The sequence below is a fragment of the Piliocolobus tephrosceles genome, chromosome 21 (genome assembly GCF_002776525.5).
Source record: "Piliocolobus tephrosceles isolate RC106 chromosome 21, ASM277652v3, whole genome shotgun sequence".
Lineage (NCBI taxonomy): Eukaryota > Metazoa > Chordata > Mammalia > Primates > Cercopithecidae > Piliocolobus > Piliocolobus tephrosceles.
The window spans coordinates 24,290,485-24,306,045 of record NC_045454.1 but is presented as its reverse complement, the minus strand read 5'-3'; the positions used below and the strand labels follow the sequence as shown (position 1 = coordinate 24,306,045).

The 15,561-nt window shown below is 45.6% G+C and overlaps 1 protein-coding gene across 3 annotated transcripts in view; it reads right to left on the bottom strand.

The window, feature by feature from the left end:
• Positions 1-15,561, bottom strand: part of CEP89 (centrosomal protein 89) — a 99,468-nt gene that overhangs the window by 35,807 nt on the left and 48,100 nt on the right. For all 3 annotated transcript variants that reach the window (XM_023229062.2, XM_023229064.1, XM_023229063.1), the window contains 4 exons: positions 15,058-15,141; positions 12,230-12,333; positions 7,130-7,245; positions 3,857-4,037 (listed from right to left, as the gene is read on the bottom strand). In XM_023229062.2, coding sequence (XP_023084830.1) covers positions 3,857-4,037; positions 7,130-7,245; positions 12,230-12,333; positions 15,058-15,141 — 485 coding nt within the window. The remainder of the gene's footprint in view (positions 1-3,856; positions 4,038-7,129; positions 7,246-12,229; positions 12,334-15,057; positions 15,142-15,561) is intronic.

The window sequence follows — 15,561 nt, the reverse complement described above, 5'->3', positions numbered from 1 at the left end:
ACCATCCATTACTGCACGTGCTAGGCTTTCACAGGATTGGCAGTGCAGTAGGTTTGTTTACACCAGCAACACCACAAACACAAGAGTAACGCGTTGCTCTACGATGCTACAATGGCTATGACATCACTAAGTGACAGGAAATTTTTGGCCCCATTATAATTGTATGGGACCACTGTCGTATATGTGGTCCACTGTTGACTGAAGCATTGTTACGCGGTACATGACTGTATGTTTATGTAATTATGACACAGCCACAAAAACACGTCGGTCGCTGGAGCAGATGTTTGAGAAACATAAAATTATAAAGATGAACATGATTTCAAAAATATTTCCTTCCTCTATTGCAACAGAAAAGCACATGTCTGGAGACATATGGTGGCTCACGCCTGGAATGTCAGCACTTTGGAAGGCCAAGGTGAGCGGACTATTTGAGCCCAGTTCACGATCAGCCTGGACAACATGGTGAAACCCCATCTAATAAAAATACAAAAAATAGCCAGGAGCTATGGCACGTACCTGTGGTCCCAGCTACTTAGGAGGCTGAAATGGAGGATGGCTTGAGCCCAGGAGGTGGGGGTTGCAGTGAGCCAAGATCGCACCACTGCACTCCAGTCTGGGTGACAGAGGGAGATCTCATCTCAAAAAAGCAAAGCAAAGCACGAGCCCAGCCCAGTCAGCATGTAATAGTAGAGTCAAAACCACTGGGCTCCAGTAGTTGGAATCACCAGCATTTACTAAAGCACCAAGCTTCACATGCACTAGCTCATTTGTTGCCCCACACCAACGCTACGGAGGGAGAAGGAGGAGCTGGAGAGAAACAGAAGTCAATAGGTGTATTCAGTCAACCATTTTGAACTGAAAGACTCACCGTTTAAAACATTTCCCCCTTATTACAAAAGTGAATAGGACACTTGGAAATATAAAAACATACAAGAGGCCAGGCTGGTGGCTCATGCCTGTAATCCCAGCACTTTGGGAGGCCTAGGCAGGCAGATCACTTAAGGCCAGGAGTTCAGGACCAGCCTGGCCAACAAAATACAAAACTAGCCAGATGTGGTACATGCCTGTAATCCCAGCTATAAGCGGGGCTGAGGCATGAGAATCGCTTGAACCCAGGAGGTGGAGGTTGCCGTAAGCCAAGATCGCACCACTGCACTCCAGCCTGGGTGACAGAACAAGACTCTGTCTCAAAAAAAAAGGAAAAAAAAAAAAATTAAAATTACTCATTGTGATGGTTAATTTTATGTGTCACCTTGGCTCAGCTGTGGTGCCCAGTTGTTAGATCAAACACTAGACTTTGCTGTGAAGTATTTTTTTGATGTCATCAACATTTACCGGCCGGGCGCGGTGGCTTACGCCTGTAATCCCAGCACTTTGGGAGGCCGAGGCGGGTGAATCACGAGGTCAGCAGATTGAGACCATCCTGGCTAACCTGGTAAAACCCCGTCTCTACTAAAAAAGCAAAAAATTAGCCAGGCGTGGTGGCGGGCACCTGTAGTCCCAGCTACTTGGGAGGCTGAGGCAGGAAAATGGCGTGAACCCAGGAGGTGGAGCTTGCAGTGAGCCGAGATCGCGCCACTGTGCTCCAGCCTGGGCGACTGAGCTAGACTCCGTCTCAAAAAAAAAAACATTTACAATCAGTTGACTTTAAATAAAGGAGGTTTACTCTCGATAATGTAGGTGAGCCTAATCTAAGGCCTTAAGAGCAAAAATAGTTCTGTCAATGAAGGAGTTCTGCCTCAAAACTGTAAGATAGAGAGCCTGCCTGGGTTTCCAATGGGCTGGCCTGCCATATGAATTTTGAACTTGCCTGCCCCTACAATTGTGTGAGCCAATTTTTAAAAGAAATCTCACTCTCTCTGTCTTTCTCACTAACCTATTGGTTGCTCTTCTCAAAGACCCTGGTTGAAACACAATCTCATCTGCCGAAGATAATTTCTATTAATATTTTCCCATTCTGCCTTTTTTCCATGTACTTACAGTATATATGTAATTTTTTATATATACACATATATAATTTTATAATTTATATAAAACATATAAATATATAAATATAAATATAATATATATAATTATACCTATAATTTATCATATATTATGTATGTTTCCTATACATAGTTAATATATATACCATCTCTCTCTCTCACATACACGATTCTTTTTGACATGAGAAAACAGCCACTATATATATATATATATATATACACATACATATATATTTTTTTTTCACAATGTTGCCCAGGCTGATCTCAAACTCCTAGGCTCAAGCAGTCCTCCCACCCAGACTATTACCAATTGGGCAATTACCAATTACATACATACCATACATATGTATATATATTATATATACACACACATACACATGTAATTATACAAACACATACATTTATACATACATACTAGAATGATCAACTCATTTCACTTTGCCCAGGACATTCCTAGTTTTAGCACTAAAAGTCCCACATCCCGGGAAACCCCTCAGTACCAGGCAAACTGTTACGGCTGGTTACACACACACACACACACACACACACACACACACTTCTTTTTTATTTTGAGACAAAGTCTCGCTCTTGTCTCCCAGGCTGGAGTGCAGTGGTGCAATTTTGGCTCACTGCAACCTCCGCCTCCCAGGTTCAAGCAATTATCCTGCCTCAGCCTCCCAAGTAGCGGGGATTACAGGTGCCTGCCACCATGCCTGGCTAATTTTTGTACTTTTAGTAGAAACAGGGTTTCACCAGGTTGGCCAGGCTGGTCTCAAACTCCTCTCCTCAGGTGATCCACCCAACTCAGCCTCCCAAAGTGCAGGGATTACAAGCGTGAGCCACTGTGCCCGGCCACACACACTTCTTAAAAAATAAAATTGTAATCATTTTCTACGTGCTGTTTTAAAACCTAAACTCCTGACTTAAAATATATATTGTGGCCAGGTGGGCATGTCCCTGTAGTTTTTGTCTTTTTTTTTAGACATGTGGTTTCGCCGTTTTGTCCAGGCTGGTCTCAAACTTCTGGGTTCAAGTGACCTGCCTGCCTCTGCCTCTCAAAGTCTTGGGATTGATTACAGGCATGAGGCACCACTCCCAGCCCAGTTCCACTATTTTAAATTGCCTTTGGTTCTAAAATTAATAAAGGCCAAAACAGCATGAAAAAAAAAAATCACACACAAAGTGCAGACTGCAGCCCTCAAGGAGAGCCAGGCCCTACTTTAATTTACCATTTATTACCAAAGTTATTAAAATAAAAAGAAAGTCAGGCTGGGTGTGATGGCTCAGACCTGTAATTCCAGCACTTTGGGAGGTGAGGCCAAGGCAGGCAGATCACTTGAGGTCAGGAGTTTGAGACCAGCCTGGTCAACACGGTGAAACCCCGTCTCTACCAAAAATACAAAATTAGCCAGGTATGGTGATGCACCCCTGTAATCTCAGCTACTCAGGAGGCTGAGGCAGGAGAATCGCTTGAACCCAGGAGGTGGAGGTTACAGTGTGCTGAGATTGCGCCACTGCATTGTAGCCTGGGCAACAGAGTGAGAGTCCGTCTCAAAAAAAAAAAAATAAAGTCCCATTCTCACTTTCAGACACCTGTGCTGCTCTGCTGTGCATGACCGTAGGTGAAGAAACCCAGAAAGAACTGAACTGAGCAACCTCTCTCCATTCTGCCTATAACCACAGGCAGAGTGACTCATTATACTCGAAAAGTCATTAAATCAGCTGGGCACGGTGGCTCATGCCTGTAATCCCAAAACTTTGAGAGGCTGGGATGGGCAGATCAGTTGAGCCTAGGAGTTTGGGACCAGGCTGGGCAACACAGAAAGACCCTGTCTTGGAAAAAAACAAAAGGCAAAACATTAAATACTTACCTTTTTAATTCATTTACAATTGATTTATGAACTTCCATTGCAATTTTGCCATCCGAGTGTGTTTTGAGTTCTCGGCATTTGGCATGTAAAATCTCCAGCTGTTCCCTGTTCTCCACCAGCTCCTTTTCCTGGCCTTGGGTTTTCGTCTCCAGGAGCATTAGTTGTTTAGTCAGCTTAGAAACTGAAATCAAAAGAGAAGGATAAAAACTTGGCACAGAAGACCTCATAAAGTCTCACAGAAGACTGTAATCCCTGTTACCCGGGAGGCTGAGACAGGAGAATCGCTGGAACCTGGAAGGCAGAGGTTGCAGTGAGCCTAGATCGCGCCACTCAAACACAATTATTGGCTATTAGGAAATACTAATGAAAGTCAGCTGATAAAAATGACCTTTTAAAGATCTTCTGGGCTGGGCGTGATGGCTCACACCTGTCCCAGCACTTTGGGAGGCTGAGGCAGGTGGATCACGAGGTCAGGAGTTCAAGACCAGCCTGGTCAAGTTGGTGAAACCCTGTCTCTACTAAAAATACAAAAATTAGCCAGGCGTGATGGTGGGTGCCTGTAATCCCAGCTACTCAGGAGGCTGAGGCACGAGAAACACTTGAACTAAGGAGGCAAAGGCTGCAGTGAGCTGAGATCATGCCACCGCACTCTAGCCTGGCCAACAGAATGAGACTCTCTCAGAAAAAAAAAAAGATCTTTTGGAGTGTTATAAATTAACACCAAAGGCTTTGTCCTTACAAATTACTGTCCCTACTGGGTAGAGTGACTCATACCTGTAAACCCAGCCCTTTGGGAGGCTGAGGGGAGGATTGCTTGGGGTCAGGAGTTTCAGACCAGCCTGGGTAACATAGTGAAACCCCATCTCTACATAAAAATTAAAAAATGAGCAGGGCATGGTGACATGCGTCTGTGGTCCCAGATATCCAGGAGGTTGAGGCAGGAGGACTGCTTGAGCCCAGGAGTTCAAGACTACAGTGAGCCGTGACTGGGCCACCGCACTCCAGCCTGGATGACAGTGAGACTTTGTCTCCAAAAACAAAAACCAAAAAAGCCAAAAGAAATTACTATCTCTAGGCCGAGACGGGCGGATCACGAGGTCAGGAGATCGAGACCATCCTGGCTAATACGGAGAAACCTCGTCTCTACTAAAAAATACAAAAAAACTAGCCGGGCGAGGTGGCGGGCGCCTGTAGTCCCAGCTACTCGGGAGGCTGAGGCAGGAGAATGGCGTAAACCCAGGCGGCGGAGCTTGCAGTGAGCTGAGATCCGGCCACGGCACTCCAGCCTGGGTGACAGAGCGAGACAAAAAAAAAAAAAAAAAAAAAAAAAAAAAAAAAGAAATTACTATCTCTACATTAAGCACTCACTAAATATATACTTTTAAAAATAAAATCCACTATAATATTTTACCAAAAATGATTCCAGTCTTCAACTAACTGACTTTCCTAAGACTGAAGCCTTAAATCACACATGAGTGTGCAAGCATATGTCATAACATTGTCCCTAAAGCTATAAGATTTTCAGGATTTTTAAGGACATCAAACATGGTTAAACTAAGAACTGGATTTATTATTTTCCTTGCCTTTCCTCATTAAACTTTTATTTTATGTCCTGTATCTAAAGTAAGTCATAAATATTTTCATCCTGTGTTACATAGTTGTATGTAATAAGACATTTCCTGAGCATCTGCTGACACTAGCACTTAGAGGTATTTATTGTAGCATAAAACTGTACATCTCTCTACTCTATGAAAATATCTAACTGGTGACTGGGCATAGTGGCTCACGCCTGCAATCCTAGCATTTTGGGAGGCCAAGGTGGGTGGATCACTTGAGGTCAGGAGTTCAAGACCAGCATGGCCAACATGGTGAAACCCCCTCTACTGAAAATACAAAAATTAGCTGCGAGTGGTGGCACGTGAGTGTAATCCCTGTTACCCGGGAGGCTGAGACAGGAGAATCGCTGGAACCTGGAAGGCAGAGGTTGCAGTGAGCCTAGATCGCGCCACTCTACTCCAGTCTGGGCAACAGAGTGAGACTGTCTCAAAAAAAGAAAAAAAAAAAAAGAAAATATCTAATTGATCAAAGTGAATGGCTGTTTCTGGGCAATGGGAAAACAGCACAGGCAACTCACTGAATCATACAGGTCAAAAGGTTTTCCCTGCCCCATGTGACCAGAAATCCTCTTTCTGTTCAGATCTGGTATGTTCAAGAAAATTAAGCTCAGTAAATAGGAAACTAATGTCATCCCTAACCCTGAAAACAAAGATAAGAGGCTCCACAACTCTGTTTCCCCTCTCCCCTTAACAATGCCAGAGTAAAGCCAAATACTCCTGGGCCACGCAGGTCTCAGGAGAAATCACATGGAGGAAAGTCCTGTGCACCTCTCTGGGAGATGCTCTCATCTTTAAACACAACCTGGTTCTCAGAAACAGGAAGTGCTAGCCCCGCAACTGCAGCAACAGCAGGGGCTGCTCATGGACCTGCCATGGCGTGGAAGGGGCTGCCATTCCAAAAGCAGCTGGAGAGGGAAAACCTCCATCTGCTTCTCGGGGTGCCACGGCCTCATGCAAGATGACTTGTGCTTCAGTTTCCCAGCCTATGCCATTCTTCACTAGGAAAGAAAAATCAGTAAAACAAAGGGAAAAAATGCCACTATCTTTTGTACTCATAAATTGTGGTTTTAAAGCAGAAGTGATGACTCTTAGCCTGGCCTCCTTACAGTTGTGCACTGTCACAGACCGTGAAGCTCCTAGGGGTTGGGAGAGTGCATGGGAAGGCACGGGAAGAGGGACACTCTCGGAAGGCGTCTGACAGAGATCTAATCTGCAGAGATGTCGCCTCCCATGCCCGCAGCACTGAAGGAAGGAAGGACACAGGGGAACTGTTTAGAACGTGAACGGTTCTGCTTATTTACTCATCCAACAAACATCTGGGAAGAGACCCTGTGTTATTTCAGATGTTTACCTCGCATGATCTTTCCCATTTCTAAGGTACTATTTTACCCCAAAACCAGTTCTGCTGAGTCTAGCACTATCCCTGCGAGTGATTTACAAACCCATGGGATGATGAGAGACACTGTGGAGTATGAAAAAGCTATCTATGCATTGACGGTAATGACATGGAAAGGTTATAAACAGCCGCATTTCAGTTAAGAATGTAAAACACGACTTCTCTCATTTTCAATTGGGGCCCCCGGCAGAAGGGAGATAGAAGGGTAAAACGACAATAGTGACATCACTGCATGGCCAGTCCTCGCTGGAAGGACCTCACCTTCTTGGAGGTGCTCCTGGTGGCTGTCCTTGGCTTTCCTTTGCTGAATCTCCAACTGCTCCAGCAACAACTTGTTTTCCTCTAAAACCAGTTTTGCTTGAGTCTGAAGCTGACACCTGCAATTGATTTACAAGATGAAATACTGTGATTCAGGTGCTGAATGGTTACAGAAACACTCTGGAATCTAAAAGGAAGCAATGGGTGCATTATAGGTAATGAATATCAAGCCATGTCTCCATGTTAAACATATTAACACAGCAGCAAATCCTGCCATTTGCAGTCAGTTGGGGAAGGACAGCCGCGAGTCTGAATTACGGACTGCTTCAGAAATGCTTTCAGATGTAGAATTTCAAACATGTACAGAAGTAAAGAGGATGGAGTAGGAGACTCACATGTGCACAGTATCCAGCTTGAATAGTCACTAAATGGCTGATGAGGTTTCATATGTATAAACCTCTAGTCCTGCCACCCACTATATTATTCCGAAGCCCATATGGAACATATTTAAAGAATTTAGTAAGTTCCCATTTTAATTTTAAAATACTCCTTTGTAATCAGTAGCATATTTGCAAAAAAAAAAAAAAAAAAAGACTGTTAGCAGACTTTGAAATGGTTTCTTAGAACTGTATGAATCTGCCCCAGCCTTCCTCTCAAGCACAAGCAAATCCTCTCCTTCCAGTGCAATGTAAACTCCAGCCCACCTCAGTCCTCAAGATCACAAATTCTGATTAGAATGAGCTGAAGGGACCTTAGAAATCATCTAGTGAAATGTTGACCACCCAAAGTACACTGGGTGGTAAGTTTACTTACTAAAGCAGTAAACAATCTCGATTTTCCACTTGAAACCCTAAAGGTAAGGAGGAGGAAGGAAACAGACAAGATGAAAGGAGTCAGGCTGTAACAATGGTGTGGCCCCAACAGTGGCTATGCACTGACTGGCTCCTGAGCACTGTGGGGGTGTCTCTTGCCTGCTACCAGTACCCATGGAGTGGGCTGCCATGCTGTCAGGAGGGGGCTCACCCAAAACTGGTCTGTGCTAGCCTCCTCATTCCCGCCACAAACTGGGCAGCTCCACGATGGTCTGTTTTATGTTTTAGACTTATTTATTTATTTATTGACTTATTTATTTATTGAGAGATAGGGTCTCATTCTGTTGCCCAGGCTGGAGTGCAGTGGTGAGATCTTGGCGCACTACAACCTCCACCTCAGCTTCCTGAGTATCTGAGATTGCAGGCATGCATCACCACACCAAGCTAATTTTTGTATTTGTATTTTTTGGTAGAGACAGGGTTTCTCCATGTTGGCCAGCCTGGTCTCAAACTTCTGACATCAGGTGACCCATTCGCCTCGGCCTCCCAAAGTGCCGGGATCACAGGCGTGAGCCACCATGCCCGGCTGCGTTTTGGACTAATTTATAAGACTTTTTCTTTATTTGTTCATTCCTTCCTTTCTCCCTCCCTGCATTCATTTTATTTTTTATTTTTTAGAAACAAGGTCTTGCTCTGTCACCCAGGCAGGACAGGAGCACAGTGGCACCATCAGAGCTCACTGTGGCCTTGAATTCCTGGACTTAACAGATCCTCCTGCCTCAGCCTTCTGACTAGCTAGGACTACAGTGCATGCCATCATGCCCAGCTAATTTTTAATTGTTTTGTTTTGTTTTTGAGACAAGGTCTTATTCTGTCACTTAGGCTGGTGCACAGTGGTGTGATCATAGCTCAATGCAGCCCAGAACTCCTGGCCCCAAGTGCTCCTCCCACCTCAGCCTCCCAAAGCATTAGGATTACAGGGGTGAACCACTGAGCCTGAGCCATTTCTTTTTAAAATGAAAGGGATTGATCCCCCTCCTAAAAAAAGTTCAAAATCTCAGATTTGGTTCAACACTCCCTCTTATTTTGTTTTATTTATTTATTTTATTATTATTTGAGACAGGGTCTCACTCTGTTACCCAGGCTGGAGTACAGTGGCACGATCTAGGCTCACTGCAGCCTCTGCCTCCTGGGTTCAAGTGATTCTCCCACCTCAGCCTCCCGAGTAGCTGGGATTACAGGCATGCGCCACCATGTCTGGCTAATTTTTATATTTTTAGTAGAGAAGTAGTTTCACCATGTTGGCCACACTGGTCTCAAACTCTTGGCCTCAACTGATCCTCCCGCCTCAACCTCCCAAAGTGCTGGGATTATAGGCATGAGTCACTGCGTCCAGCCTCCCTCTTATTTTATAGAGAAAGAAACAGACCCATTAAGCCTGAGGTTAGCCAGTGATTCAGGGGAAGTTAGGAAAAGAAATATACAAACTTTACTTGCAGCCCAGAAGTTCATTGAGAAATTACTGGCAATCAAGCAGAAAGCGTCTGCTGGGCCAGGTGTGGTGGTTCATGCCTATAATGCCAGCACTTTGGGAGGCCGAGGCAGGTGGATCACCTGAGGTCAGGAGTTGGAGACTAGCCTGTCCAACGTGGTGAAACGTCATCTCTACTAAAAATCCAAAAAAAAATTAGCCAGGCATAGTGGTGGGCACCTGTAATCCCAGGTACTCGGGAGGCTGAGGCAGGAGAATCACTTGAATCCGGGAGGTGGAGGTTGCAGTGAGTCGAGATCACGCTACTGCACTCCAGCCTGGACAGCAGAGCAAGACTTTGTCTCAAAAAAAAAAAAAAAGAAAAGAAAGAAAGCGTCTGCTGAAGTGTGAAGTCTATGTACCAAGTGCTGCATGCAGGTTTAGCAGCCGTGCATGTGTGTAGGTACTGAGAGCAGCAAGGAGCTCTGCCCACCAAGTGTGATGCTCCAGAGCCCAGAGACCCTCCTGCAGCTTGAGGGCAGTGAATTCAAAGAATTGCTCAGGGAGGCCCTGAGCAAGCCTGATGCTCTCACCATGCTGGTGTGGGCCATCATGCTAGAGCAAACGGCAGATTTCAAATCCCAACAAACACAGGATGGGGAATACTGCGGGGCTGTGGATTTGAAAGCAAGGCCTGCCTTTCTTTCCTTTGTTTCATTGATTTTAGTTTAAGGAAATGCAGACAAGTTGGATTTGTAGCTATATACAAGGCTAGGGAAGGAACATGGGGTTCCAGAATCTGACAAGATCTCTTGAGCTCCTTGAAAGCATTTGAAAGCAGGGCCTGCCTTTCTTTCCTGTGTTTCGTTGATTTTATTTTAAGGAAACACAGACAAGTTGGATTTGTGGCTATATACAAGGCTAGGGAAGGAATCTGGGGTTCCAGAATCTGACGAGGTCTCTTGAGCCCCAGCCTGGCTAAGCTGCTTTCCAGGCCACTGTTCAAGGAGGGTGTGAAGGCAGACACACTAGGAACCCTGACGGAAGAAAATCCAAGCTCAGCCAGGGAGGTCACAGAGCACCAAGACCCAGGAGTTGCCTGGGCCAGTCCCACCTGACGCATCGGTGCCTACAAAATCAGGAAGAGCCAATGATAAGAGTGCTGTTGACTCAATTCCAGATTTCTAAACATCACATATAGAAAATACTTCATTTTTTTCCAGTGATGTTAAGGCATTTGAAAACACTAAATATAACATACCTACTCAAAGTGAGTAATTTTTGTTTTCTTAGTCCTGCCTAGATATTGCTTTTAGGCTTTTCAAGACATATACTTTCTCTAATTCAGTTAACAGGCATTTGCTGTTGCTGTGCTAGATGCGGGGCCACACACAAAAATGAGTAGGACACTGGTTCCTGCCCTTGCGGAGTTCACAAAGGAGAAGATGGAGGCAGATGTGGAGGCAGACAGGATAGGCAGGCACAGTGTGGCAGGTACTGGGACAGGGCATGTGTTTAGGGGTACATCAGAACTGGAGACAAGGGGCCGGGTACAGTGGCTCATGCCTGCAATGCCAGCTCTTTGGGAGGCCAAGACGGGAGGATCACTGGAGCCCAAGAGTTTGAGAACAGCTTGGGTAACATAGTGAGACTCTGTCTCTATGAAAAATTTTAAAAATGGCTGGGCATGGTAGGGCACACCTGTAGTCCCAGCTACTTGGGAGGTTGAGGTGGGAGGATGGCTTGAGCCCAGGAGGTTGAGGCTGCAGTGAGCTATGACAGAGCCACTGCACTCCAGCCTGGGTGACAGAGTGAGACCCTAACTCTAAAACAACTTAAGAAACAGAGACGCCGGGCCCGATGGCTCACGCCTATAATCCCAGCATTTTGGGAGGCCAAGGCAGGCAGATCACATGAGGTCAGGAGTTCGAGACCAGCCTGGCCAACATGATGAAACCCCACCTCTACTAAAAATACAAAAATTAGCTGGGCGTGGTGGCACATGCCTGTAATCCCAGCTACTCAGGAGGCTGAGGCAGGAGAATCACTTGAATCCAGGAGGCAGATGTTGCAGTGAGCCGAGATCACGCCACTGCACTCCAGCCTGGGCAACATAGCGAGACTCTGTCTCGAAAAGAAAAGAAAAGAAAAGAAAAGAAAAGAAAAGAAAAGAAAAGAAAAGAAAAGAAAAGGGAGAGGAGAGGAGAGGAGAGGAGAGAAGAGAAGAGAAGAGAAGAGAAGAGAGAAGAGAAACACAGACAAGGGAGCAATAATGGCCTCTCCTGAAGGCAGCACTATAGACAAGCGCCATTCCAGTAGGACCCTAGAGGGTGAGGAGTACAGAGGGGCTTTCGGAGGAAGGACAGGTTGGAAGTGGGGCAACCTCAGTTGTCAGGGAATCTGCCAGGGCAGGGCAGATGGGAGCTGGTCATGCAAGCCTCATGAGCTTTCTGTTTTGGGAGGCCATTTTGAGCTTTCTGTTCTCAAACCCTGGGAGCCATCGTTGGGGCCTAAGAAGGGATGAGACTCTCCAGGTCTGAGATGGAAAAATCACCCTAGAAAAATACCACCTCAGAAAATAAAAGCAGAAAGCAACTATATTTCAGGTTTGAGAACCCACTTAGAATTTTAAAAGTCATCTTTAAAATATAAGTTTAGAATAATTTATTAGGGTTTTATTCATTTTATTAATTTCTTAGAAACTCTCCCTTAAAATATTTTAGTTAAGAATGTAATTATGTATTTGATAATTTTATAACATATTTTCTTATTATCATTTGTTTTAAGTTAGCAAAAGAGCAGAAACACAATGCCACTTGCCATTCCTCACTGGTAACAGCACTACTCTTATTTAACTCTTGGTGCAATTCTTCATTTTCTTTCACCACTTCTTGGACTCGCATCCTAAACATTCTCATTTCCTCCTGAAATAAAATGCACGTAAATTATAACACACACATACCCACGCATCTATATTTCTCAGTTCTGGTGCTGCTGCGGTGGCTAAAATCAAATGGTAACAGCCATTTAGCAAGGTCTCACAATAGGCCAACCTTCAACTCTCGGTACCAGCACAGGTGGTGCCTGCTCTCAGGGAGCCTACAGTCTAGTGAGAAAGCACTAGGACCAAATGCAAGGCCAAGCACAACAGGCAAAGAACCTGGGCTTTCAATATTGGATTCCTAATTTGCTAACATTGTTCTCTAACTGCCGAATACTGATAGAAAAGGCAGAGATGCCTATCAACACTGACATTTTTCCTTTTTTTAAAGATGCAGGATAATAAATTGGAGGTTTTTAGTACAAAAAATAAGATCTTTTTGGCCGGGCGCGGTGGCTCAAGCCTGTAATCCCAGCACTTTGGGAGGCCGAGACGGGCGGATCACGAGGTCAGGAGTTCGAGACCATCCTGGCTAACGCGGTGAAACCCCGTCTCTACTAAAAAATACAAAAAAGCTAGCCGGGCGAGGTGGCTGGCGCCTGTAGTCCCAGCTACTCGGGAGGCTGAGGCAGGAGAATGGCGTAAACCCGGGAGGCGGAGCTTGCAGTGAGCACTCCAGCCGGAGCGACAGAGCAAGACTCCGTCTCAAAAAAAAAAAAAAAAAAAAAAGATCTTTTCATCCTTAATTAAAGCTAGATTTGGTGGGGAAGGGGTTAGTTAGTGTGGGAGTTGAAGGAAGCTCTTAATTTTTTTTTTTTTTTTTTGAGACAGGGTCTTGCTTTGTCGCCCAGGCTAGAGTGCAGTAGTGCAATCATAGCTCACTGCAGCCTCAACCTCCTAGGCTCAAGTGATCCTTCCACCTCAGCTTACCAAGTACCCATGCCACCACGCCTGGCTAATTTTTGTATTTTGTGTATAGACAAGGTTTCGCCATGTTACTCAAGGCTGCTCTTGAACTCCTAGGCTCAAGCAATCTTCTTGCCTCAGCCTCCCAAAATGCTGGGATTACAGGCATGAGCCACCACGTCCAGCCAAGGCTATTAGTTTTGTCCATGACAACCATGAGAAAGTGTCTTACTAGCGTCATCAGTCTGCAGAGCTTAACTGGCCATTAGCCGCAACACGAGGTCTGTCGCTGGGCCGGTTTTGATGCCTAACAGTCTATGTCTGTTTCAGCTCCCAACAGTCTGTGTGTGTGACACTTCAGCTGAGCCTTTGCCATCAGGCCTTTTCCAGTTTCTGTGTCCTGCACTGTCCTTTGGTGAGAATCTGAGGTGCCAATATTTACTCTGGTGTGCCTCTAAAATATTCTACTGCCAGCTGTCAGATGTTTATGCTTACACTCTTTTAACTTAAAGCAGCACTACCAAGTAACTTCTCCTCTCATCCCTCCACCCAGACACACTCACTCACTGCTGGCAGTCCATGTGACTTTTTTGGAACAGGGGTCAGGCAAACTAAAGTGTGCAAACCAGCTGGCTGTTTTTATAAAGTTTTATTGGAACATGGCCTCGCCCATTATTTACATGTTATCCTCAGCTGCTTTCATGGTGCAACAGCAGGGCTCAGCAGGAGCATGGGACATGGACATGGGACAGCATCACTGACGAGAAACAAGCTGGGAGCCTCTTAAAGGACCCTCCCAGCTCAGGATCCCAGAACAACCAACATTTCTTTCACTAGATCCTTCCAATTTCAGGGATCTATACGGACACTTAAATGAGGAACCCAGAGGAATGCAGGAGGCACAGGAAGCCTCTCCAACACCCGCACAGGCTTGGCCTCCTGCGGTTAGAATGAGCTCCACTGCCCAAAGCCATTCCCACAAAACGGCGGTGGACAAGGCAGAAATGGATAAAAACCTCACTTCTTCTCCATTTCCAACAGCTCAGCAATCGGACTTCCCTAGGGTCAGCTCATCCTAGAATTAAGAAGCATCTAAGTTTGTCTAAAACATCTCCAGCCTTTCCTTCCCATGTGTGCCCAAATAGCCCTTCTTTTTTGTTTTGTTTTGTTTTTGAGACGGAATCTCACCCCATCGCCAGGCTGGAGTGCAGTGATGCAATGCCAGCTCACCGCAACCTCCAACTCCCCGGTTCAAGCCATTCTCCTGCCTCAGCCTCCCGAAGAGCTGGGATTACAGGCACGTGCCACCACACCAGCTAATTTTTGTATTTTTAATAGAGACAGGGTTTCACCATGTTGGCCAGGATGGTCTCAATCTCCTGACCTCGTGTGATCCACCCACCTTGGCCTCCCAAAGTGCTGAGATTACAGGCATGAGTCACCGCGCCCAGCACAAATGGCCCTTCTAATGGTGGTGTTTGCAGCTGCAGAGTACCAGAAAGAAGCGCTTCCCCACTGCTGTCTTCCCTGTATCCCCAGATCTCAGCCCATATGGGCTGGCTGTCCAGAAAGCCATGGCTTCTCATGCAGCACTGCTCTGACCCTCCATAATTCTCCCCTCACTCCCTATCCACCCCTCCTGCTCTGCCAATCACTCCCTTACTTCCTCCCCTCTTCCTTTTTTCCCTCCCTCCCTCCATCCCACCCTGCCACACTCCTTCCTTCCTCTTTTCTGTCCTCTAATAAACATTTGATTATCTATCATATGCTGGGTATACCTACATTCAAAATGTTTCTATAAAATTTGAAGCAGTCCTATATTTTATAAATCTTGTCTCTTCTGAGACATTTGCCAGCCTACCTTGAGGGTGGCATTGAGCTCATCCTTCTCTTTCATTATATCTTCATAAGCCAGCAACAATGGTGACAGGTACTTTACATCCAACTGAAGATAGACAGTAAAAGAAGGTTAATATAGGCCAGCCACGGTGGCTCATGACTGTAATTCTAGCACTTTGGGAGGCCGAGGCGGTGGATCACGAGGTCAGGAGATCGAGACCATCCTGACTAACACGGTGAAAACCCGTCTCTACTAAAAACACAAAACATTAGCCGGGCGTGGTGGCGGGCGCCTGTAGGCCCAGCTACTCATGAGGCTGAGGCAGGAGAATGGCGTGAACCCGGGAGGCAGAGCTTGTAGTGAGCCGAGACTGCGCCACTGCACTCCAGCCTGGGCGACAGAGCGAGACTCTGTCTCAAAAAAAAAAAAAAAGAAAAAAAAAAAGAAGGTTAACATATTTCTTACATCTAAACACAACCAGCAAATTTTTAAATGGCAAGAAGTTACACTTTTTTGAAATGGTTT